General features: G+C 42.0%; 1 protein-coding gene across 1 annotated transcript in view; it reads right to left on the bottom strand.

The window, feature by feature from the left end:
- Positions 1-26,514, bottom strand: part of VSNL1 (visinin like 1) — a 104,776-nt gene that overhangs the window by 48,309 nt on the left and 29,953 nt on the right. The window contains exon 2 of the mRNA XM_020288656.2: positions 9,058-9,224. Coding sequence (XP_020144245.1) covers positions 9,058-9,219 — 162 coding nt within the window. The 5' untranslated portion in view covers positions 9,220-9,224. The remainder of the gene's footprint in view (positions 1-9,057; positions 9,225-26,514) is intronic.

Genomic DNA, 26,514 nt, shown 5'->3' with positions numbered 1-26,514 from the left:
TATTTCTATTTTTAGTAAAGACAGGGTCTCACTCTTGCTCAGGCTGGTCTCAAACTCCTGACCTTGAGCGATCTGCCTGCCTCAGCCTCCCAGAGTGCTAGGATTACAGGTGTGAGCCACCACGCCCAGCCTCCATTGTGTTTTAAGAATACAACCCCAGGCCACCAGAGTTTCCCACACGTTCTGGCAAGGTTTATGCATTAGATGTCTATGTAGCAACCATCACCTTAGATGGTTGCTTAGAAAAAGCATTGGATGCCGTCTGTGACCAAGCTCTACTCATACCTCCCACCGCACTTTTACCCTGATACCTCTTTGGTTATCTGACCTTTCAGCCAACAGAACTGCTTGCTATTCCCCATATCATTCCCCTGTCTGAATGTTTATCTCCCCCCAAATTCATGTATTGAAATCCTAACCTCCAAGGTGATGGTATTAGGAAGTGAGGGTCTTTGGGAGGTTATTAGGTCATGAGGGGGAAGAACTCACAAATGGGATTAGTGCCCCTATAAAAGGGGCTGCAGAGACCTCACTGGCCCCTTCCGCCATGTGGGGACACAGCAAGAAGCCGCCATTTATGAACCAGAGAGCAGTCCCTCACTAGACACTGCATCTGCCTTGATCTTGAACTTGCCAGTTTCAAGAACTGTGAGAAGTCTATTTCTGTTGTTTATAGCTACTCAGTTTATGGTATTTTGTTATAGCAGCTTGAATGGACGGAGACACTGCCCTTGTATCCTTTCTTAGGTTGTCCTCCTGTTAGGAATGTTATCCTTGTAGCTACAAATCCTACCTAAATTTCAAGGTAGGATTTTCTTGAAATCTTTAGTGAAGTTATTTATCTAGAAAGTTCTTAGGCTAGAATATCTGTACCTCTCCTGTGACAATATCATTTTCTATCTTCTCTTTTAGCTGTTTACACAGATTGTTCCATTTTCTCCCAGGCTGGGAGCCCTTAAGAGGAGTGAGAGAGTCGAACTCAAACTCCGCGTGCCCCATAGCTCTTGGCTACAGACTTGTTACAGACACTGTTCAGTATTTGCCTATTGACGGCGGATGACCGCTAACAGCTTCTGTGGATTACTATCTGCACAGGAATTCCTCTAAGATACAGCAAATGAGGCCCTTGGACATTTAAGATAGACAGATTTAGGCCTGTTTTATGACTGACTTTATCTCTCTCCCCCAGTTATGACAGGACCGGATTTCAGCTGTGAGGGGAGAAGCCAACTTAGAGCCCAGTGCAGGATCCGACTCCCAGCAGTGTCAGGGCAGCCATGAGGATGTGACCACATTCTTCATAACAACCCGCAGAAAGAAACAGCCAGTAGTTTGAGCATCGTTCCGAGTAGCCACAAGAGAGTGAAAAATCAAGAAGACAGAGAGCTTTCTTCCAGCTGGTGCTCAATGGGCCACTGAGGAGGACAGCCAGTCCCACTCACAGACCCCAGGTGGGTTGATGACAACCAGATCCAAACCCGTATCACCTTTTGAAGGGGCACAAAAACCGAGTCATGTCAAACAGCTTTACATTGAGAGATCCAGACATGATTTTGCATGTTCAAGTCCAATCCTATGCTAGAAATGGGCTGTTTCTTCCTCTTTGGCTCTGCTTCCTATTAGAAATGGAGTGTCCTTGAACAATCAGCTGCAGACAGTAACTAACTGGGGACTAGGCCCTAGCTTTAAGCCTCACACAAGGTCTGCAGTTTCCTCCTTTGTGACATGGGGGAGGGGTGGAGACTTTTAAAGGGCTCTTTCCAACCTTTTCCTGGGGACAGAGAAGCCGAGGTGTCCTTCAAGAGCATTCCTTCAGGATGTCATAGTCGCAGGGACCACTGATATCCCTCTAACTGACATCTGGCCTACCATGGGAAAGCAAAATCTCAAGATGTGGAAACCATCCAAAGTAATTTCACACCCTTGAGACAGGGAAAGGTTATCATTTCGACCCTTCTGGGGTAAGTGCTGTCTCTAATGCAAACCACACTGCTGGCTAACTGTTCCCTGAGACCATCTCATCACAATAAAATGCCATTGGAACCTCATGTAGGACCTTGTTTTCCCAGAACTCTAACTTTACTGTTGTCTTTTCCTCGAGATTTCAGACCCCAGCTCTTGTTTTCTGCATTAGTTCAAGTTGAAGCATAGCCTCGATTATGTTGGCAAACATTCCAAGTGGAAATGCATTCCTAGGTTCTCTCTACAAGTTGCAACAGTCTCATCTGCCCAATCTGGGTGACGTTATGTATCTTATGTAATGTCTATTTCCCTACGGAATTAAAATGCTTCTATATATAGCTCTGCCCAACAAATTTTTAATGAAGTCTATTCCTAATTACCTTATTAACAAGCAGAATCTGAATTCCTGAAAATTGATCATCAAAAAATCTTTTTTCAAGGCCGGGCGCGGTGGCTCACGCCTGTAATCCTAGCACTTTGGGAGGCCGAGGCGGGCGGATTGCTCAAGGTCAGGAGTTCGAAACCAGCCTGAGCGAGACCCCGTCTCTACCAAAAATAGAAAGAAATTAATTGACCAACTAAAAATATATATACAAAAAATTAGCCGGGCATGGTGGCGCATGCTTGTAGTCCCAGCTACTCGGGAGGCTGAGGCAGTAGGATCGCTGAGCCCCGGAGATTGAGGTTGCTGTGAGCCAGGCTGACGCCACGGCACTCACTCTAGCCTGGGCAACAAAGTGAGACTCTGTCTCAAAAATAAAAAAAATAAAAAAATCTTTTTTCAGCCAAGAGCTCTATTTTCAAAATTATTTGAATCAGATGTTGATAAGAGATAATAGTCATCTCTATCATATTTTCTTTTAGTAGATTATCTGATGGAGGAGCAAACTCTTGATGCCACAGCCCAAGAAACTGGGTGGTTTGGCCTCTGGAAATCCTCCCATGACTAGGCACCTAACACTAAGCCACTGATCAACCTTACCTGAGCAAGATGATTCACTGTTTACAAAGCACTTTTGCTCTCACCACCTTCTCATCTCAGCGATAGCCTATGAAATAAGCAGGGCTCAGATGAGAAAACTGAGGGTCAGGGTAGTTTGTGGATTTATTTAACAAACTTTTCAGCATAAAGGACTTTTCCAAGTTCACATGGCCAGTGTATGGTAGAGCCAGGTACACATCTATCCTTCTGATTAAACCACATCGCATTTACCTGTATTCAGGCAAAACACCTGGAGCAATGTTAGGCTCTAGGGAGTAGGGAAGGTGAGGAGGTGAGAAAAGCTTGCACGATTATGTTATAAAAAACAGAATGTCCTTGCTAAAAGTTGGGGCAGATTTAAACCAAAGTCATAGGAACACAAAAGGGGAAGAGAGTCTTTTGGCTTTGGGAACTGGGGAGATCAAGGAAGGATTCCCCAGGGAGAAGCCTTTGAACTGGTCTTGGAGAGATGGCTATGATGGAACCACAAGAGAACATCTGAGGCACACTGCTTCACACCAAAGTAGACCAGAGAAACTCCCAGACACTTGGTCCTGAATGTGAGGGCATAGAAAGCACAGAAAGAGGTGAGGAGGCTGGGCTGGGTGAAGTGACATTTGTCTCTGCTTGCCTCTCTGTAATCTCAGCCAAGTCTCCTGACTTTCCAAGCTCTACAGCTTAGAGTCAGGGAAATGCTACCTCCAAGGCCGGGTACACAGGCCATACTGAGAATCAAGTGAGCAGTTGGGCAGACAGGTTAGAATGGTAAGAAAGGAAAGGAATAAAGAAGATAAGGGAGAGAGAAGAGAAGGAAAATGGGAGTGAGGAACAAGGGAGAGATTCATGGCAGAAGCCCCCGAAATGCATAGGATTTTTCTTCTGGAGATGGTTTTCCAGTTGTTTATCTCAGCGGGACTGCCAGGAAGTTTTTGTTTACTTGTTTTTATGTTTTGTACTTTTGTTTCAACTTAATGTACTTGATCTGGTGGGCCTCCTGCCAACACCATGCACAAGGGCTCTAAAACACAATAGTCACTTTTTATTCAAAATTTGTGATTCTAGTCAATGAGACTTTTTAGTTTCTTGACAGACTGACAGATCTTCATGTTCAAATTCACCCTTCTTTTGAGGATCAGCTTAAATATCACCCTCCTAACCAGCCCTCTCTAGGCCCTGGAGCCCCTCCTTGTCCTTGCTGGTCCTGATTACAACCAGCCCTATACATACAGCTGTTCCTATATATAACCCTACTTTGACTATAGGCTTCTTGATGGCACTGGATCATAGCCAGCTGGGCAGGGATTCGGGATGGTTTCTTCTGCAAACCCGGGGCCTGCACGGCCTCTGGTATGTAGGAATGCTCAGGAGAATGAATGGAAACCAGGGATTGCATTTTATCCTACTGGAGCCCTCCCATGTGCATTAGCATGGAGCTCTAGACAAGATAACGCTCAATTAACGGGTCCTGAATGAGTCAGGAAAACATCATCTAGAAACTGAAAACTGATTTAACAAAATGAAGATTAGAAACTTTTATTCTTATTCTTATGCCAGTGAAGCTTATTTCAAAGTATAGGTTAGATCTCCTGATAGGTTAATCTCCCGATGAAAATAATCTTAAAAGTCAAACTCCAAACCTATATTTAAATCCCCTTAGGGCTCTTTGCAGGACTCCACTAGGTTTGTTTCTTGGATTCTTTGGCTTTCATGTCATCGTGGCTAAAGAAAATAGGAATGGCATCATCTCTCCCAGGAAGAGGACCCTGGGAGAGGCCCACTTCTTCCCTCACGCAGCTGCTTGTTCTTCCCCAGGGTTGATTTTCTTTTAAAACTGGGGCCAATTCTTTGAAAAGGCAGTTAAAATTGCAAACTGTCCGTCTTCATTTGTAATCAACTGGCAATCAAAAAGATTGTTGAAAACAGGAAATTCCCATGGGGGAAAAATCAGGTACTTGGTTCTTGGTGACAAAATGCAAAAGCTTTCTTCCCAACCTATCAGCTGTTTGGGGCATGATGAAACATCTGGCACAACTTGTGCGACCAGAGGCACAGAAAGCCCTGTGTGTGGGGGAGTGCCCGCCAGCCCGGACAGACGGCATCTGCACGTCAGGGGCAGAGGGCGCTGAGTTTGCACGTGTCACCAGAGGAGAAGAGACTGCATTCGTTTGCTCGGGCTGCCATAGCAGAGTACCACAGACTGGGTGACTTAAACAACAGAAATTTATTTTTTCACAGTTTAGAAATTTATTTCTCACAGTTTTGGAGGCTGGAAGTCCAAGGGAAGGTACTGACAGAATTGTCTTTTTTTTTTTTTTTGAGACAGAGTCTCGCTTTCTTGCCTAGGCTAGAATGAGTGCCGTGGTGTCAGCCTCACTCACAGCAACCTCAAACTCCTGGGCTCAAGCAATCCTCCTGCCTCAGCCTCCCGAGTAGCTGGGACTACAGGCACGAGCCACCATGCCCGGCTGATTTTTATATTATATATATTAGTTGGCCAATTAATTTCTTTCTATTTTTATGGTAGAGACGGGGTCTCGCTCAGGCTGGTTTTGAACTCCTGACCTTGAGCAATCCGCCCGCCTCGGCCTCCCAGAGTGCTAGGATTACAGGCGTGAGCCACCGCGCCCGGCAGAATTGTCTTTTGAGGCTTCTCCGCGTGGCATGCAGATGGCCATCTTGGCCCTATGCCTTCACGTGGTCTTCCACACGTATGTCCCCGTGCTCAAATTTCCTCTTATGAGGACACCAGCCATAATTAAGGCCCACTCTGACAACCTCATTTTAACTTTATTACCTCTGTAAAGAAATTTTGGGGGTATATAACTCAGGCACCAAGCTTGAAAAAGATAAAAAAACTATCTACTAGGGGACATTTTCCTTTTTAAAAGGCTAAAAGTCCTGTTCCCATGGCTGCATTTATCAACTTCTTGTTTTAACATTCCATTTTGAAATTAAGCTCTCTTCTTTCCACTCTTGCCCCACCACAGAGAATGTATGCCATTCCGCCTTGCATGTGGTTGATTGTGTCTTCCCCGGCTTGCCCGTGAAATCCCGGAGGGCAGGCAGGACTGTCCTGTAGTCATTTATATATGCCTGCCGCACAGGGCTTCCCGAGGAGAAGATACGCTGCCAGCATTTATCATCTTCAGTCGACAAATGCCTGCTGACACTTGCTCTGCGGCAGGCTCTGCACTCGCCACCGGGTCTTGTGTTGATTGAAATGAGGTGACTGTGGTCTACAGGACCAAAGAATGAAAGCTGCGTCTACCTGGGATGGACCATGCCCGGATTTCACAAAGCTCACCCAGGCAGCCGTGTGGCGGAGGAGGTGGACGGAGGGCTGCTGAGAGGCACGGCCACGCGCTGCAGGCGGAATCGGCGTAGCATCCCAAACTTTAAAGTCCATCCTGCCTATGCTCTTTGGGATGTTAGGCAAATTGCCACATTTTTCTAAACCTCAGTTTTAAATGTTTTTAAACATAGATCTTCCAAAGTTGGGAGTTTGTGGCCCCTGGCATCGCAGAGGAGCCTCTCCCATTATCCTGCTCCTCCCTACACTTTCATCAGAATTCAGTCCACAGCAGCCCAAGTGACCACCCTGGGACCTGAAAGGGGTCAGACAGCAAGAGTAGACACGTCAGGCTGCAAAGACAGGAGGGCGGAGGCCACAGCTGGCTTTGCCCTTTCAGCTGCATTCCAGGACTTCTCAATCTCCACACCAAAGATAGAAGGAACTACTGAAAAGTGCCCACCAGGATAATGACTGAGTCTTGCTGAATAAATGCATTTTCCAGAAGCATTAAAAGAAGTTTTTTTCTCATCAGCCCCTTTCCTGGGCCTATTACATAATCCACATCTTTCTCCAGGCTTCCCCCTCTAGCTTATCAGATCTTTCTTTTTTCCTGTGTACGTGACATATTTCTTTTGTAATTCTCCCTTGACTTCTGTTCTTGGACAACTCTGGAAGGAGAAAAAGACTTTGCCTGTTTTCCTACTGTTTGGTATTAAAGCACAGGCTGAGTTTGAGTATGGCTCTTAAGAGGCTGAAATAAGAGGTGGCCAAGAATATAAACTAAGTTCAGAAAGTCATTTATTCCCTTCCTGTATCAAAAAAAACCCACTCCAGGGGTAAGATGGGGGAGATGGGAGATGATTTTGGCTCATATATATTAATTGTACCATAAAATGCTTAATGTTTACTTGGCCCCCCACCACCAGGCTGGTGCTTTTCAGTGCTACCTACTTCCAGTGTATAAATGAAATACCTTATTTCCTGCGTCTCAGCTATTTCTTCAAAGGGAAAACTGCTTTCATTTTAAACAAATAGTGAGGAACGCAGGACACAGGGCTCTCTTAATAACAGAGTGACAGCTTGCATGATCTTTAGCAACATGAAACTGACTTTGACAAATCTCATTTGTCTGTACTTTCCTTAGGGTTGATGAGAGTAAAGATAGTTCTGAGGCACAGGCTAACTTCTAGGTGATAAAATAGTAGAAGATGTGACACTGAAAACTATGCAGAGTGGTATGATAATCTAGGAAATGCATACTATCCTACTTCTCTGCAAAAGCAGCTGATATCAATTGAATAATAGATGCATTTTTCAGTACTTCTATATAAACAATCTCTACATGCTAATAATTGATTACTCAGATCCTCTTAGAAGTGTCACAGTGATCTTATAACATGCAAACTATTTATTTAGTTATTTAGTGAGCTTTTAACAATGCGATGGACACCTGCAAACCTTCCATCCAAAACAACAGCTACAACTTTGAACAGAATCTATATCTAACCACATGGCCATACCCCCATCCCATCCCTTGCTTCTTCCCCACTTGAAGTAACCATCAGTCTAAATCCTGGGTTCACCATTCCCTTGCTTTCCTTTTTTATATGATTTTATTGCATTTACTTTTAGTCCTATAGGGTATATATTTTTTTATTTCATTTGTGTTTAATTTAGAATATTTTGAGACTTATGTTTTGTACTTAATATTTCAGTGTTGCTAGAGTTCAACCATTTTGACTGCTGTATAACATTTTATTGTGTGAATATGCCATGGTTTATTTTCCATTTTCCCTTTGATGGACACTTGGGTTATTTCCCAGTTTTGCCATTGTGAACAGCATAGCTATAAGCATTCTTATATGTGCCCCTTCTTGTACATGCACAAGAGTGGAACTGCTGGATCATAGGCTATAGAAAATGCTCAGCTTCAGGAGATAATGACAATGTTTAATCTTTTACATAGTCATTTCACATACATATATATATATGGATGATTCATATTGCTTAAATTGATATTTGCTACAATTAAATGATAAAAGCAATATTTTCTATTTAGTGTTTTAGTTAGAAAAAGTTAAAAAAAAAAACCCAATGCATTTCTTCCATGAGCATAACATTAGGCAAGTGTACACAAAATGGCATGTCTTAGATCATGCCAAGTCTAGAACCAATACAACTCATAAACTAAGACAAACCAAAACAATACCACCGCAGCAGAAATTATACCTTTTATGGGACAGTTCTACCTAACGTCCAACTCAAGATTAGCTCCTAAACAGCATAAAATGTTGAGTTATATGTCCATACTGTAGATATTGTTGCCTAGATGTATGCTACACCCTCCACTCCTTTTCTAAATGCACTGTTGTGAAAATCTGGGCCCTTATCTTATCTGGATAAAGAAGGATCTTGGTGGAGAAGCCCTCCTATGTACTTTCTCTTTAACTGACAGAGGTACATATACTTTCAGCAAGCCAAACAATGTTGTAATTAGCAGAGTCAATAATCATCAGCAAACACTATTATCTGAGATTTTTATGATTCTTTCATCAGATGCTGTCATTCTCTGAACTCTATTCAGTGTTTTGATTTAACAATTATTCATTATTCTTCTTGTTCAGAAATTGCTTATCTCTGGAACAATGTACATACATTTGCGTTTTTTAAAAATGTTCATTTTTCTTTATGGGCAGAGAGTCACCGGAGTTGAAAAAATGGGCTGCCTAGAATTATGACTTCGTGTGAAGTTATATTTCATGACGACAATAGTTTTGTTCTAAGGGAACAAAAAAAAGAGAGAGAATGAAAAACAACTTACCTTCACGTAGAGCTGCTGAAATTCCTCGAGATTTAACCTCCCGCTCGGACAGTCCTTGAGAAATCCTTTGTACCACTGCTTGAGTTCATGCTCATTAAACTCCGTGCTCTTCACCAGGTCCTCCATCACTTCGGGGGCCAGTTTGCTATTCTGTTTCCCCATTCTGCCTGAAGAAAAGCAAATTAATGTAATTAGCACTGTGACTGTGATTGTTTCAAACGTAATTAGGAGCCAAGCTAGAGTTCTGAGTAGTCCCTTGGTTGGAACTCCCTCCAATATGTCTGATCCATGTCTTCCCAAGTCTGCCTCCTTCTACTTGGTATTCTAGAGAAAATACGAGCAAAAGAGACTGTTCTGACAGTTTCAAGGGCTGCAGAGCTCACCCTCCTCCTCTTGTGTCATCTTCCACAAGGTGTTGACTCCCAGATGGAAGGAAACCATCTCTTTTTATGCTATTCATAGAAAGCATATGGAAGCTATTTTTCTTCTACGCATTACAATTCATTAGCCTTTGCTGCCCAGGTGTCTAATTCTACATTTAGGTTGATAATAAATGGGCTTATTGACAAGAACAATAAGAAGACTTTATAACTAAGTGATCAAAAAGTGGCCTGGAAAATCTGATCAGCAATATTAGGGAGTCTCAGTTATTGTGATTTCAAAGTTGCAGCTTTTTCAAATGAAAACATCTTTTTTTATTAGCCATATTAATATTCTATTTTTTCTCTCATATTTAGATGCTTCCTACAACATTGTCTTCAGAGTTAACAAATTCTTGGTGGCTTTTTCTAGGGATTGCTTGGTGAGTTTTAGTTGATATAATTCTAGACTCCATTATTATTGATAGTAAGTAAAAATAGATTTACTCTGATGGCTAATTAAGAATTAAGTAGATAAACAAAGACCAAAAAGAATACTCTAAAATTAATATAGTTAATTTAATTATAGGGAAATTAAGGATAATTTTAAAAAATTCCCTTTCATGTTGTTGTTTTATAATAATAAAAAATTAAAATATAACACTTTAACCCCAGATTGATTTAAAAAGTCAAGTTAAACTTGAAAATCTGAGAGAACACCAGAATCAAGAAAGTGCCAGAAGATTTTCTGGGATCCAGTTAGAGGAGACTGAGTTAGGTTTTGAAGAAGTTACCCGAGTGCACCCAGTCCTTCAAAGTGCTTGAGACGAACTCTCTCCCAGGTTTTAGGCACGTCTGCACTTGCAATAGCCCAGAAGAGGTAACCTCATCACATACTTTATTGTTATTATTTTTTAACTCTCCTTAAATGTTTTCCACACCCATTGTCAATAACCTGCCCTAACAATGAACAATCCTTTCACTGTAATCAAACCACGCCACTCTTGCTACTCCCAGGGAAAGCTTCCACTCTGCACCACCCCAGCAGCTTACCACGTGGTCAGATGATATAACACCATGAAGATGGACATTTATCTCCCAAGCTCTTCAGTCTGAGAAAAAGACCCGGGGATCAGCAACTGTGCCCTCTATCATGGAGCTTCTCTACTTATTTTTGCTCTAAACTTCAAGTTTCAAGACTCTTATTTGCAACTGTCTTAATTATAAGTTACTGTGGGATTCCACAGCTGGTTGTGGAACTCAAGTGGGTACTCAGGTGTCAGGTTTAATTAACATGGGTAAGAAAACTATAATTCATGGTTATCCTGATAATCAAAAGGTGTATTTGCCAAACTTTTCAGTATTTCACTTTGTTCTTTTCAGTAGAGAATTGCCAACTTTCATTATTAAACTAGATTCTCACCTAACAATCATGGCTACTGAATATGGAGTTTTGGCTATGGAGAAGTCACTATAGAGAGCATGTCACAGACTTCACAACGGAACAGTACAGATTGAGGCAGCTCCCTAAGGCTCAGAAGTGTTTGGTAACTTGTACAAGATCACACAACTAATGCATCACAGAGCTGGAATTGGAAACTGTATCTACCAGACTCTAAGGTGCAATCATAGATAGTGGATGAAAGGCATTCTGGAAGAAGGAACAGGAGGACTGGAAGCAGGAAGGTTTGAGAGAGCTGAGTCAGGGCCTAGAAGGGATGAAAGAGGAGTCACTTTGCCAGGCTGGCTGCCTTATTTGGAAAGGACTTAGATTTACCAGAACCACAAACTCAGAAGTGACTTTGTAAGAATGATGGGAAAATGGATTAAAGGTTATTAAACACCACTTCCCCCAAGTGCCTTCGGAAGTTCAACAATGTATCAGCTTCTTTGTTGAGCAAGAAAGCTTAGATTCTCCATGGATCCTTTGTGAGGTCTTACACCCGTTCCAGCTGACTGGGGAGATGGTGGTCTCTTATACACACTGGGCACATTGTCAGGACTATGAATCACAGCTTTGGAGACTCACATGCAAAGCGTGCAAAGCTGCATGCTTTTTGGTTGCAGGTCGCAGTCAGCACCATCACTCAGGTGTGCCTGGCAATGGGTGGATCACGCAGAAAGTCAAGTCCTGGCCTGGCTCAGAGTGGCATTGCCACCTGCCTTCCTCAGGTCTTGCCTGGATTAAGCATTGGCCTCCTCACCAGGCATCCTGACTCCAACCACCCTCCCCATGGCTGCCTGAGTGAATTTCTGAAACATAAACCTCCTGCCCTGATCTGCTCCCTAAAACCCTCAATACTTCTCCTTAGTCTCCAGGATGCAGCCCCGTGGCTGCATGGCATAGGCCCTGCCCGCTCGTATCTTCATTTTCCGCCAAGCTGTCTTTTCCCATATGCCAGCAGTAATTAACCATTACAGGTTCCAGGACTTGTGTGCTTCCACACTTGCATGACTCTGCGTATGCTGTTCTCTTTCCTAGAATGACATCCCCCTTGATCTGCTTGGCAGACGTCTTGCCACACCGCCTCCTCCTGAAACCTTCATGGACTTCCCATGGTAGATTTAGGCACTCTTTCTCCTAGGTATTTCCCTTTCCTTGGAAAAGCTTGCATGATCCTTATTTATTTCTCTATTGGATTGTTAGTTTCTTGAGAGAGAAGACAGTCATTTGTTTATCTTTACATCTTTGACTAACTCCTCTAGGTGCTCAAACAAATATATTTTGAGGAATGCAATAAATGAGGGGTCTGAGTTATTTGGTATGTTTCTTCCTGGGAAAATCAGTCTTATAATTCATATATGAGGAGAGTCAACGTAATCATAAATATAAATACAAAATGCAGTCTGCATATGGGAGGAATGTTTCATTTAATTGCATAGAAAATAGCCAGCCTTCCTGGAGATTGTTTACTTCTCTGTCTTCATCGCTAAATTTTGAACACCTTGCAAGCAAGGCCTATGTCTTTTATCTCGGTATCTATTCTAGTAATTGGCATAAAGCTGGTGCTTGGTAATGTTTGAAAAATGAATGGAAGTGTGGTTGGATTAATGCTTCCCCCCCCCACCCCCCCCACCCCCCCGTACTCCTTTTGCTGTGGGCTGCAGTGATTTGGGCCAAGTAATATCATTCATTATGGATACAGAAAAGGTAAAAATATCAGTAAATCTTATAAAATTCCCAAAAAAGAGATTCCACGACATAATGTGAGGGGGATGAATGCCAGCTCTGTCTCTAACTTACTCTGTGATCTTGGCCAAGACCCTTTCCTTTCCAGTTACTCAGTTTCCCCATTTAAAAAATGAGTTGGACTGGATGATCTCTAAGGCCCTTCCAACTCCACCGTTCACTGATTTGCCATGTAAGTTTTGTAAATATGAAAATATGAGTCAGACTTCAAATTGCCTTGTTTCAGCACATACTGGCCCTTTGGATTCTTTACCTGAGAACTTGTCAGCACTTGAGTGTTTGTTACCTAAGAAGGGAGGAGACAGAAACCGAAGTGCGTTAATTTTAAGCTGTGGTTCCAGGCTATAATACAAAAATAGCCCAACCCCAAACCAAAGGAATTTCTCACTGCTTGAGTTGCAATAGAAAGAAGTTCAGTGCCAGGTACAAAACATGACTGGTGGCGGCAAGGAAACTCCACAAGGACAGAACCCTTGAAGAGGAAAGCCCAGCACCACTTAATTACAAATGATGCCCCCAAAAGATGGCATTTTTGTACGCTAATTTATAAAAAGCTTTTTGTGCAACAGTATTTACCCATCTAACAATGCTGTAAAAAAGAGATAATTATTATTCCCTTTTTACTGATGAGAACTTTGAAGGTCAGAGAGGTTAAGTAATTTATCCTACTTCAGCCAGCTAGTGAAGGCTTAGTAAAGAATCAAACTAGTTCTCTGGCACCCCATTGTTTTCCTAATACAGACTTCATCTTCTCTCACCTGGATGCTGCACCCACTTCTGAACTGGTCTTCCTGCCTTGAGTTTTGCTCACCTCTCATATACTCTGTCTTGATAGCAGTTTCCAGAGCAGAAGAAGCAGAGCCAGTAAGTGCTCTTAGGAGCGGAGAGGACCAGGAGAACTTCCTGGAGGAGGGAAAGGGCCCACCAGTGAGCCAAGAAGCACCAATGTGCATCTCTGCTCCACAAACACTTTGAGTATTAAAGAGGATTCGAACAAAATACATTTGTATGTGTGTGTTGCCCTGAGCTTGTTCCTTACCCCGTCTATCTAATTCCAGCTTCCCAGGACATACCAGAGCCTGTTGAGTATGATAAGGCACACAGAACTGCATACATGTCTCCTCCTGGGTAATCTAGCAATCATCTTGCTGAGTGTTAGTGAGATTCCTCTAAAGATTGGGTGGTTGAGATGGAGCAGTCCAGCCACATGTGCAGAAGCATAATAGGATAATCACAGCAATGGGGAAAAAGCCTTGGAACTAGGACCCAGAGCAGAAGAAGAAAGTGCTTTAGAGGCTCAGGTTGGAGACTTTTGGAATGCAATGCCAATGTGGAAGAAGGCTTGAATGGGTTAGTTTCAGATTACCCAGGTCGGTCTTGAATAAATCAGGTCTTTTCTCCAGGCCCTAGGCTCCTCACTTGTACACTGAAATAATTGCAAGAAACTGACCTTGCTTGTGCTTAGACTCCTGCCTGGAATGCCCTTGTGTTTTCTGATCACGTGTCTAAATCTTACTCCTTTCACAAGGCTCCCTTCCAATCCTGTCTTCTTCGTGATGCTTCTCTGCCAACTGTCACTACTTTCCTCTTTTTCTTGTACTTCATATTGCATATTTTGGTCAATAATGATCCATGGTACAATTAACTTGATGGAATCAGGCAGAAAACTCTCTGAGAAACTCAGCTGTACAGGCATTTTTAAGAATTTTCTATGGGAAAGGCCCTGTGCTAGGCATGATGGGACATCAAGAGAAGACATAGTCCCAATCTTGAATGGCTCAGACCTGGATGCAGGAGACCTTCACAGCTCTTGGAATATGAGGCATGATGAGATGAATGCTCATAGCAGAGAGCTGTGGAGCACAGGGGACAGAGACTCATTCCCACCAGATCAGGTACCTTCACCTGTGACTGGTCCCCAGACGAAAACTCTTAATCGGTTTTTCCCAAACTTGCCAGAATGCAATAATCATCATTGCTTCTTTGTTAAAAATATAGCATCATGGGACCCTCCCTTAGAGGGAAATCTACACATTTAACAAGCAACTTGGTGAATATGGTCATGAATCAACTTGGGAAACACTGCTGTAAAGCAAGAATAAAAATCAAAGCAGAATGTCTAAGGAGCACAGCCCAAAACAGCACAGACATGATCCAAGTTCTCTCTGATTCCTCACTCCCTGCACCTTGCATCCCTGATATGGTTTCAGGATCCTTGTACTAGGGACTAGCATTAAGAAATCAAAAATCACACAACTAGGGAAGACCAGAGCTTGAAAAGATTTGCCTCTGTGCTTCTCTGTTTTGTGCCCTTTGGTTTTAGGTTGGAGAGTTTCAGGCTCAGGACGGTGATGAAGTTTCCAAGATCACAGAGGCGGCTGATGGAAGAGCTGGGCTGAGAAGCCCGTCCCCTGACCTGGCTGGGTGTACCCAACCCCACGGCGTGCTGTCCCCGTGCCAAACACAGCCTGTAAGCCACTAGCAGTGTTTATCTCTATGCAAGGATGTTGAAACAACCCCATAACCACCCCTCTCAGATCCTATAAACAAATGACATGAGGTTGCTAGTTTCCAGAGACTGTTAAAAACAACCCTGTAAACCACGCCTCAAAGTTACCCAGCACATTGTGTGTGTGTGTGTGTGTTTCTAATAAAGGCAAATATCTGACACTCTGGCTTTCTATTGCCCTGTCTTCTGCATCCTCTTGAAACCAAGTACCCGCAAGTCCCCAGTAGCATTTCCCAGGGGGCAGGGAGGATGTTGATCACAAGTTGGCATTTCATGCTATCTGGGGACCAGAGAAGCTTCTGGAAAGAAGAGAAATCCTTTCACATAGCATTCTCTGCTGACATTACCTCAAAACATGAACCTCGTGGGATCGTAGCTGAGGTTCTTCCCCACAAGCAGGTAGGGGACATGGACTGTATCCTTGGGGACTCAAGATAAGGCAAAAGTATTTTTTGATCTATGATAAATGAGGAAAAATATTTTGATGGGAGCAGCAGTGGCACCGTTAGGGCAAGTGGCAAGAGTTCTGTCCAGGAAAATATAATTCATACACGAAGGTGCAAACAGAAGTGGGCCCCAGGGGTCAGTCATCGGATCCAATCCCTTTGTTTTTAGAGGGGGCCCAGAGAGGCTAGGGGGCCTTTGCTAGGGAACATAGCGAGTTAGACACAGAGCCTGGCAGTGTCCTGGCTACAGAGTCTCAGCAACAAGACTGACAACTGCTGCGGTGCTCAGGCTTCTGATCCTTGGGCACTGAGATGGGCTGCAGGTCTAGGCCCTGCAGAACTGGGAAGAGCCGGTCCATGTGAACACGGTGTGAACAGTGGCCTCCCGCTTGAGGCCTGCCACAGCTGCTTCCAGCAAAGTTCCCACCTGAGCTGTCTCTCTCTGGGGCAGGGGCTGAGAGCCTTGTCAATTGGAACATCCCCAACTCTCAGCTGGGAGCTGCCATGGCTATTAGTTCTTGGATCTCATTAGGTGGATCTAAGCTAAAACCCACTTGGTAACTCAGGGACTGGGTATCCAGGGTCTCTGATTTGCAAGGGATCCAAATGGCCTGATCAGCCCTTGGGGGTCTGACTCAACTTCCATCTTCTTCCTCCTTTCCAAGGCACAAAGAACATTTCCTGAGCACCTAGGAAGTATCATATAGGTACTTGCACCCAGGTGCTAGTCTATGACTTTAGAAAAGGTTCTATTCAGACTCAGTTTCCCTCACATCCCACCTTGTGGCTTTCCTTCTCTTTCTATCAGGGCTTGATATCTTTTTTATTTGCACTTGGACTTAGTGTAGTTGGGGGGAAAAGTGTGTGCTAGAGCCAGACTTGGAATCAACTGATGCTCCTGCTAAACACAAAGCATATGAGTTTTGATAAGTTATTTAGCCCCTTGGAGTCTCAGTTTCCTCATTCGTCAAATGGAAATGATGCTATTTGCTCACACGGTTGTTATGAGGATACATGAGGTAACATGTTGAATTTTTTCTGATAGTGCCTTCCATGAAGCAGATGTTCAACTGTAGCTGTTATCATCCCTGTCACGGGGCCCAGTGAACTGGGCTCCAGAAGATGGAGAGTGGACATTGCAAGATTCAGGCCTAGACACCTGGAGTCATTCTAACCCTGATACCTGGCACCAGGCCTGGTCAATGCAAACAGAAGAATGCAAACTGGGAAACATGGGAACTGCACTGCTGGCTCTCTTTCTTTTACCTAACAGTGCGTCATATCCCGCCCGACAGAGGAAAGTCATCTGAGGACCCCAGAGCCCTGATGAAACATCAATTGTTGAGTGAAGTTTCAATCCAATTCCTCACTCACCCACTGAACAGAAGTGCAAGCTGATTAATAGCTGGTAACCTTTCATCTGGGAGTGTTTCAAGCAGCCACCCACTTTTCTGCTTCTTATTTTTACTTCCCTGTGCGTCCTGTCTCCGACCATTCTATGTATTTCTGAGAATTGATTTCTATGAAAGGAAATGGGCCGTCTTTGGCAGTGTCAAAAGCTCACTTAGTTCTGTGAGGTAACAGAGGAAATGCTTTCATTAATAATCACAGCCTTCTGTCCAACAGATTGTGTTCTGGTTGTGCCGCCAAGTCCCAGTGGGGAGGGACGATGGCCCTCCTCTCAGAGCAGCAGGGAGCTGCTGAGAGAGAAGCGCAGACCAGGAGTGCCCCATGCCACCTGCACATCCACGGTCACAGGGCTAGGCCTTGAGCATTGGGGTGCAGCCCCTGTCTGCTCTCAGCAGACTTGGATGTCCAGGTGTCTAACAATCGTGGCCGAGTCACAACTCACTCCTCTTCTGACTCTTAGGCCAGCACTCTTTCCCCTCTGAGAGCCATGTTCTCTCGTTATGTTTCTAAATTATCTCTGCAGTAATTCTAAAAAGATACTCATGTGGGTGGGTCTTCAATATAGACAACTTTGAAATTCTCATATAAAGGTGGCTTTATAGAAGAAAAATGGTCTACTTGAAGAAGACATGAAGCTGAAACTTAAGCAATTGTTTCATTTATTCAGAAAATTTTACTCAGTATTATAATTTCTAGGACAGGTCTTTCTTGAATACTAGATAATATATTCATCCGCCTGCTAGACATTTCCACCTTTGTATTCTACAACCACATCAAACTCAACATATTATCCAAATGTGAGCTGGCCTTTCTTTTCTACCTAAAACATCCCTTTATCTTTGTTGCTCTCTGGGTCAATGGCCTGACCATCTGCCCAGGATCCCATTCAGAACCTGAGTGTAACCTGGGCTGCTTCTTCTCCTTCATGTTTCTGTAACCCAATCAGTCATCAAGGTAAGCAGTTGTTAGATTCTACTTTCTGACTTCATCTACTTCTATTGCCACCATCTTGGTTCAGTCCATTGTCATCTCTCTATTGATTACTACAATAGCCTCCTAACTTGCTTCCCAGTCTGCAGTCTTGCCCTCCTGGAATCCATCTTCCACACTATAGTAACTAGAATGACCTTCTGAAACACAAAACCCAATCACATCACTGCCCTGTTAAAACCCTTCAGCAGGATTTAAGACTTTTATCATCTTCACTCTGAACTCCAACCCTCAGCGTAGCTTTTCAGACCTGTTCACCTGGGCCTATCCCACCCCCCAGCCTCCCACCTTCCTCCTCTTCTTCCCTATCTCAGCACATCTTCAGTGTTCCCTCCCACCATGTTCTCACCCCATGCTCCAACCTCCTATATTATGTCCAACCTCTCTGACTGTGTTTCATTTTGCTCAGAGGGCAGTTCCCATTAACTATACTTTGATCTTCTAGTGTACTCCATCTCATATTTTAAGACATAGATGAGACACCTCATCTTTAATGACTTCATTGTCTGGCTTTCTCTTTTGTACTTTCTGCAACTGCTATCCCCGTGTCACCTGCCACAGCGATATCTACACTATACATCTTTCATCTCAACAGAGAGGGCATTCCTCCAGGGCATATGATTGTCTGGTTCACCTCTGCACCTAGTTCAGAGCTCACCACTGAATAGGTACCTAGCAAATGTTGTCAAATCAATTAATTTCTATGTGACCCCTGCCATCAACAGCTAGAGCTTATCAGTTGAGTGATAAGAGAGAACCTGTGAAACAGAGATCAAAGATGACTGCACTAAGTGCTATTAGGAAAAGACAAGCAAAGGGGAGAGAGAGAGAGAGAGAGAGAGAGAGAGAGAGAGAGAGACAGAGAGAGAGAGAGAATACTTCTGGCTAAATAATCAGCAACAAAGCTTCTTTAGAAAGATTAGGTGAAGAATATTTTACAAAGAGGTCCCTCAAAATCATCTCAAGGAAATAATCACACAAGTCTTCAGAGACATATATACAAGGGTGTTTACCCCAGCAGTATTCAAAACAACAACAAAAAAAACCTTTTAAAAACAATGTAAATGTGTATCACAGGAATCTGGTCACATAAATTTTGGTAGAGCTACATAATGGAAATTATGAAGCTACTAAAAGTGGTAATATAGCTCTACACTGATTGATGTGGATTGGTATTGACTCAATGTCATTTATTTAAATAAAGACACATGAATATACAAACTCCATATATTTTCAAGGATAAACCCTCACCTGAGGACATATATTTAACAAAATAGAATGGAGGAGGAGAATGAAAGTGAATGTAGAAGATAAAAAATAATAAGAAAACATAAGAAGGGCCTTATGCAGACCATGATGATAGAATGCCATGAACTGAGGAATATGATTAACTTATGTGGTGAGGCCCAAAAAAGGCCCAAAAGGAAAGGAAAAAGGAGAGAAGATATTGCAATAAACTGTTAAGTGAAAAAAGCAGATCACAAAACAGTGTGTGTAGTATCACCTTGCTTTTGCTTTATACACACACTTGCTCAAGCTTGGGTGCACAGGAAGTTTGGCCAATTCATAAATTACATCAAAATTTTAACAATGGTTATAACTGCTTGAGGTATGATGGTAATATTTTACTTTATCATTAATATCTTTCTGAACTCTTTGTAATGAGCATATATAACATTTATAATCAGAAAAAAACGTACATAAATAATTTCCTTGTCAACAAAAAAATAAACAAAATTTCTTTCATTCACAAAGCCATCAAGTCCTAACTTCTTTCTGTACATCTGGCTCTTGTTTACTTTCCTGACATGACCTAAAAGTGCACTAGATTAAGAACTAGAAACAATTGCACAATTTGCAAACTGCCTCTGTGGTTTGTTCCTTACAATGACCTGGAGAACTGGGTGAGGCAGGAACTTTCATAGAGCTTGTACAGATGAGAAAACTGAAGTTCAAGAAGACATTGACTTTTGCAAAGGTCACATGGAAAAACACTGTCAGAGTTGGGACTAAAACCTAGCTCTGGCGCTTTAGGGAAGGGTGTGGTCCCATGAACCTATAAAGTACAAAAAACCCACACAAGCCCTGGAATGAAAGAATCCTGGAAAGGGAACTCCTGTGGTGCTTTCAATTGGAGCCACTCCCTTTTCAAACAATTAATCCACAGCCATATTTCTGGATTCATTTGTGGGTCGCAGATCTTTAGCTCTGCGGCCTACCCTGCTCAGTTCTGGGCGAAGTGATGGATATGGAGGAGAAGCTCAGGAGAACCATGGGCTGACAACTCAGCGCCCTGCAGAAGCAGTGATGGGGAGACACAGCATTGGGAGCCAGGATCAGGTCAGGGTCCCCAATTCTCAAGATCCATCACATCAGCAAACCTCTCTGAGGTGCAGTTTTGTCATCTGTGAGATGGATGGTAACAATGCCAATGTGGGTGCTATCACAAGTTTAAATAAGATGTAAGGTAGGAAAGAGCTTTGCAAATGCTAAAGTGCTATCCAATGCTCATTATAATGATGGAAATTCAAATTCAGAAAATAGAAAATTCAAAGGTAGACAAAAATGATAATCTGAAGATAACCACTTCTGGGTGCCTAAGGCTGGGTCTTGGGTCTAGAAAGGGACCTACCCGAAGGACAAAGAAAAGATTCAAGAAAGCTTTGGAAACAGTTACACCTCTGAGTCAGCCTTACTTGTTGCCTTTCCAGGAAATAAGAAAATGATGATTTACCTGGAGGAAAAGCCCACCATTCTGGGACCTCAACCTGGAACTGTTGGCCACAGAACCAGCTGATATCCTCAGGAAAAGTTTTCCAGGGCTCTGCTAAAGCCCTGTGTGGGTTTTCTGTGTGTTGATAGGCTCATGGGCCCACACCTTTCCCTAAAGCACCAGAGCTAGGTTTCAGTCCCAACTCTGCCAGTGTTTTTCCATGTGACATTTGCAAAAGTTTGTTATCTTCTCTGAACTTCAGTTTTCTTATCAATGAAAATACTGTGAAAGTTTCTGCCTCACCTAATTCACCAGGTCATTGTAAGAAACAAACCATGGAGGCAGTTTGTATTGTGAAGTTGTTTCTAGTTCTAGTGCACTTTCCAGTCATACCAGGAAAGAAAACAAGAGCCAAAATACATAGAAAGAAGTGGGCTTTGTTAGACAGAGACAAAGACAGGGAGTAGATTTCAAATCCCCGGCACACAGGAGAAAAGACACATGTTGATGGGCAGCTGACAGAAGGTTCACAGAAAGAAGCTGGAGGGAGAGGAGGCTTGTAGAAGGAAAAGCGCAACCAAGTGCCCCTCCTTAGAGTTTGGGGAGCTGATGGAAAAGACATATTTACCAGAGGTTGCCAGAGGAGGGCTGACCCTCTACAGTGAGGTTTCTGTCTTTGATGTGTTTCCAGCTCTGAATTAGTCTCACCCTGTCCTTGCTGGCTTTCGTGCAGTATCCAGCAAGGCTGGGACAAAGCACTTTATTGTGGTGCATGAAAAATATCTTGGCTGACAGGGACAATGCCAAGGCTAGGAGGGCTAAAATTAGACCTTCCGGTGTGTTTGACTTGGCAGTCGTGTGGACTCCTCCACCTGCCTCTCTCCCAGCCGTGGGCCTTCTGAGAGCACAGGTAGCATGTGCTGAAGGAGAGAGAGGAAGAGCTGCTTCCTCTGGCACCCTATGGAGATGACAAATGCTTCTGGGCCTGTGTCCCTGTCACTTGGAGTAGTGTGTCCAGCAATACTTGTTTGAAGGGACATGTTTCCATATCAGCTAATTTGTAGACAAAGATAAAACCATATTGCTGCGTCTTCCCATTAATCTAATGCCCTTCCATGTTTAAACCAAAAGGAAACCTCAAGACAATCATATATTTGAACCTTGTATTTTTATCTTTTTCTAAGAATTTACAGCTCGCCCTGTGTAACCATTACAGAATCCAAAGACTCAGCTATCAGTACCTATATCAGGCTGTGGAGTAGGGTAGTCTACAGGAAAGAGCTGGGTGTTGGCGTTATACTGATGAGGTGAGATATCTACTGTAGCACTTCCATTGGCTGGGTGGGAAAGTTACTGAACTTTTCTTAATGTTCACTCGACATTAAGTTGCGTATATTAGTAACTACCTCAAAATGTTAAAATAGTAAGTCTATATGACTGATGTTTCAGCAGTAATAACAACAGCTTACATTATTAAGTACTTACTGTGTGTTCATGCATTACCTCACTTCTTCTTTACAACAATTTTATGAAGTGGGTATTATTATGTCTTCATTTTACAGTTGAGGTAAATAAGGCTTAAAGAGTTTAATAAACTTGCCCAAGGTCACACAGCTAATAAATGGTGAAGTTGAGATTTGAACCCAGGCAGGCTCTTAGCCATTGTAAACTATTCTGCCTGATTAAAGGAGATGAAAAACAAGAAAGCACTTTTTTGGACCAGAACTGTTATTTCAATGTAAGATCTCATCACACTCCTTTCCTTGCCTGGGTGCTACCCTTTGGTATGCATTTCTTTCCCCAAGTGAGGCAACTTGAAGGTCCTCTGATGCTTGGTCATTTGTCTCACAATTGCATGCCTCTGGCCTCCTGGGGGGCAGGAAGAGACTTGGATGCTAAATACAAGAGCAGCCATTGAAAGAACAAGGAATGTTTAGCCTGAAGAAACAAAGACTCAAGAGAGGAAATCTGAGCTCTCCTCAAATAAATGCAGGATTTACTGGCACAAAAATAGACATATAGATCAGCATAACAGAATGGAGAGTCTAGAAATAGATCCAGCAATACAGACTCAATATATGATCAAGGAAAATTTTCAGAATAAGAGAGAAAGGAAATATAATTTTGTAAGTGACATCATCTCCCCTTGATAGCAATTTGATGAAAAAAGTGAGAACCATACTCTGTCTTTTAAAAAATCATTAACATTTGGAATAAAGAGTTTAATACAAAAATTAAGCCAAAGAAAACTCTTAGGAACTGAAAATATAATGGAAAAATGTTAATGGCTATGTGTATGTATATACAGTTACGTGCCCCATAACAACGTTTCAGTTGATGATGGACCACATATATGATGGTGTTCTCATAAGATAGCACTATATTTTTACTGTACCTTTTCCATGTTCAGGTACACACATACTTACTATTGTGTTATAATTGCTTACAGTATGTAGTACAGTAACATGCTGGCCAGGTTTGTAGCCTAGGAGCAATAGACTATTCCATATAGCCTAAGTATGTAGTAGGCTATACCATCTGGATTTGTGTGAAATCGCCTAATGATGCATTCCTCAGAATGTATTCCTGCTGTTAAGCAATGCATGACTATATTTACATGTGAAGCAAAAACCAATTATTAAGAGAACCATCAGAATCAGAGGAGAAGAATGATCAAAGAGTGTGAATGGATAATTCATACCAAAGAAAACACAAACAGTAAACAAACCAAGGAAAACATGTTTAACCTAATTAGTAAGGGCAAGATGGACTCTCTACACATAAAAGCAAAGGTAGAAACTATAAAAGATAATACTGATAGATATAGCTACATAAAGATTCCAAGTTTAAGGGATCTTAAAAAAGCACAAAAATATAAACAATAGCATGTGAAAATATATGCAACATAAATGTCTTTTACGTATTAAACTTGTTTAGAAATAAATGGGAAGAAGATTGTGATAAGAAGGTGGGCACAGGATATGAGAAAAGATGAAATATCAGTGGCCAAGTTCATTCCTACAAAACAAATACAGTAAAACTGTATGTTGGTACAACCCACTTGAAGATAAGAGAAATCAAGAAACATCAAATATCAATATTTTTGATTCCAGGTGAAGGTACCTTCAAGAAATAATTCAATAGAAAAAAGTTATACACAGGGATATATTTATTGCATCTTCATTTACTAATAGTAGAACTCTAGAACCATAACCATTCCCCATTAGGGAAATTGATAGTAATTTATGTCATGTTAACTCAATGGAATATAAAATTGTGAGTACGATGTTGAAACTTGGCAAATTACTTACAATATGCTAAGTGGAAAAAGCAGAAACACAAAACTAAATACACTCTATAGTTACAATTATTTATTGCAAAAAATGAAGTAAATTGTTTTCCTCTCTTGCTCCTTACAAATGGTTAAAAAGTGTGGACTATATATAGAACCATGCTATGTATCAGGCGATGGAATGAAAAAGAAACTGCTTATTTTCTATGAAAACCAATGTTCCAATGAGGGAGAAAAACAATATGCAAAAAATTTAATTATAAGTTATAATATGGAATGATAGTACATTCCTATAATGTACAAGGTTCTATGGTAATGAATGAGTATTAGATGGTGAGAGATCTCCTATAGGTTACATATATTAAATTATATTAAAATATCAAACTTGAAAAGATCTTTGTGAAATCTACTTAATCTTCCCTATTATAAAGTTGAGAAGGCTGAGGTCCAGAGAAAGTAAATAAATAGTCTAAAGTCAGAAAGATAGACTATACCTAGAACAAGAACCAGGTTTTCTAACTCCCAGTCTCATGTTATTTCCATTATTTTCTAGACTGTCTTCAATGATTTGACCTTCAAATGATGCAGAGGGAGGTAGTCCCTTGTATTTAAGCTAATGATGTGTAACCTCTTATTCCTATTTTCTCACAACTTCAGGAATCTGAGTTCCTTCTCTGCTCTCTTCCCATGTTGGGGGGTGACCAGCAGCCAGCCTGTTTGTCCACTTTTCTAGTACCCTCACTCCATTCCATCAGCTAACCAAAAGGAGAAGTTCAGCTCTTGGCTGTCTCCTTCAAAAGGTTTACTGGGTTAGGTTTCATGAAATGGTGAAGTCTTCCATTAATCATTGCTCACAGCATGAGGAATGATTGGGTAGAAGAAAAACAAAGGAAAATGCCTGGGCATTCCACTGGGGCAGTGGCTATCAAGGATCCCAGGGAGGATGTCTTGTCCTGTCTGATGAGCACCTTTATTAAACTACTTGTAAAATTCTATGGACTATATTTGATTGCTTTTTTGAAAGGACTAACTTTAATGTGCCTAAACAATTTTCAGTTGGAAAATTAGTTAAAATCTGAATAGGAAAGATGAAGATAAGAGTTAAATTTATGACTCATCTAAGAAAGCACAGTTTAAAAAAAAATGTTAGGTGGCAGACACTTCCGAAACTGTGGTGCAGGAAGGAGTTTAGCTTTCATGAAAGAACATAGTGGGTCAGGAAGGAGCTTTTCACGTGGGATGGTAGGGATAAAAGTGCTGTGTTTTGGCCCATGAACAATCATTTTCAGGGACAGAGAAAAAGTTCTCTGCTAACTGAACTCTGCTGATTTTTTCAGAGAAATATAAAGGTTGGGGTGGGGGAGAATCAAAGAAAGGTATAGGATAGGATAGATTGAGAACCTATGGATCAGTTATGACTTAAGGAAGAAGAATAGAATGGGAGGCAGGACAAACTTTGAAAGCCTAAGTGGAATTATCAGATACATGAAGAATATAAAGAAAAAAACAGTAAGTCAAATGCCAGTGAATAGCTTCTTTGGTGTTAAAGTGAGGTTGCTTATAAAAAAGGCATGTTTGCCTTTTGAGAACCATATTCAACCACCTACTGGTGCAATGCAGAATCCTAGAATCTCTGAACTGAGAGGGAACCAAAAGATCCCAGTTTAGATCAGCTCATTCCTTTTCTAGATGAGAAATAGGGCTAGAGAAGACACAAGCTTTTTCTGAAGGTACAAAACATCTGCAGCAGATCTAGTTCTGAAGCCTCATCTCCTGATTCCAAATCCAAATCAGGTGCAGCTTTCACCCGGAGTAAATCAACAAAATCACCAAGTAGGTGTCAGCAGAAATGATATGCTAACTCATCTTGTAGAGAAGCACAAGGATATAACGAGCAGGACCTCCTCTCTGTCTCAATAATTCAGCGCAGAGGCATGAATTTGCCATCCCAAGTCAGAAATTGAGGACTCAGCATGTGCTCTTCCACTCCTTGTCCCTTAATTATAATTAGTCAGAAATTCTATTATTTCTAACCATGAATTCATCTTCTGCTTTCCATCCCATTGACTTAACCTCACTTCACACACTCCCTTTTTCCGCAGCAACTATCTAATTAGTCTTCCTGTCTGCAGCCTCTACCCTTCAAATTTAGTCTTGAGACATTGCTGCCCTAGTGATCTTACTAATGTCTGATCATTTCAGGCATCAGTGCCTTTCTGTTGTGGGAAGGGAAAGTCCCAGTTCCTTTGTCAGATGCAGAGGAGCCACCATGATCTTGCCTGTGCCTTTCACTCTAGTTTCATCTTTTACTACTCCTATGTCATACCCCAAGACTCATACCCACATTGAATCTGCAGTTTTCAAAATGCATCAGTATTTTAGCAGGCTTCTGTTAGCACAGTAGGCATTTGGTGAATGGACAAATGAATGAACAAATAAGTTAAAGAAGATTTAATAAAGACTTTTCTTAAAGGTATTGATATCTTTGCTAATTAATCCTTTTCATCCATAAGCTCTATGAGGATGGGTGCTCTGTCTGCTTTGTTTG

The sequence above is a fragment of the Microcebus murinus genome, chromosome 3, assembly GCF_040939455.1.
Source record: "Microcebus murinus isolate Inina chromosome 3, M.murinus_Inina_mat1.0, whole genome shotgun sequence".
NCBI classification, from domain to species: Eukaryota; Metazoa; Chordata; class Mammalia; order Primates; family Cheirogaleidae; genus Microcebus; species Microcebus murinus.
The sequence above is the reverse complement of the archived record's forward strand: the minus strand, read 5'-3'. Positions and strand labels throughout refer to the sequence as shown.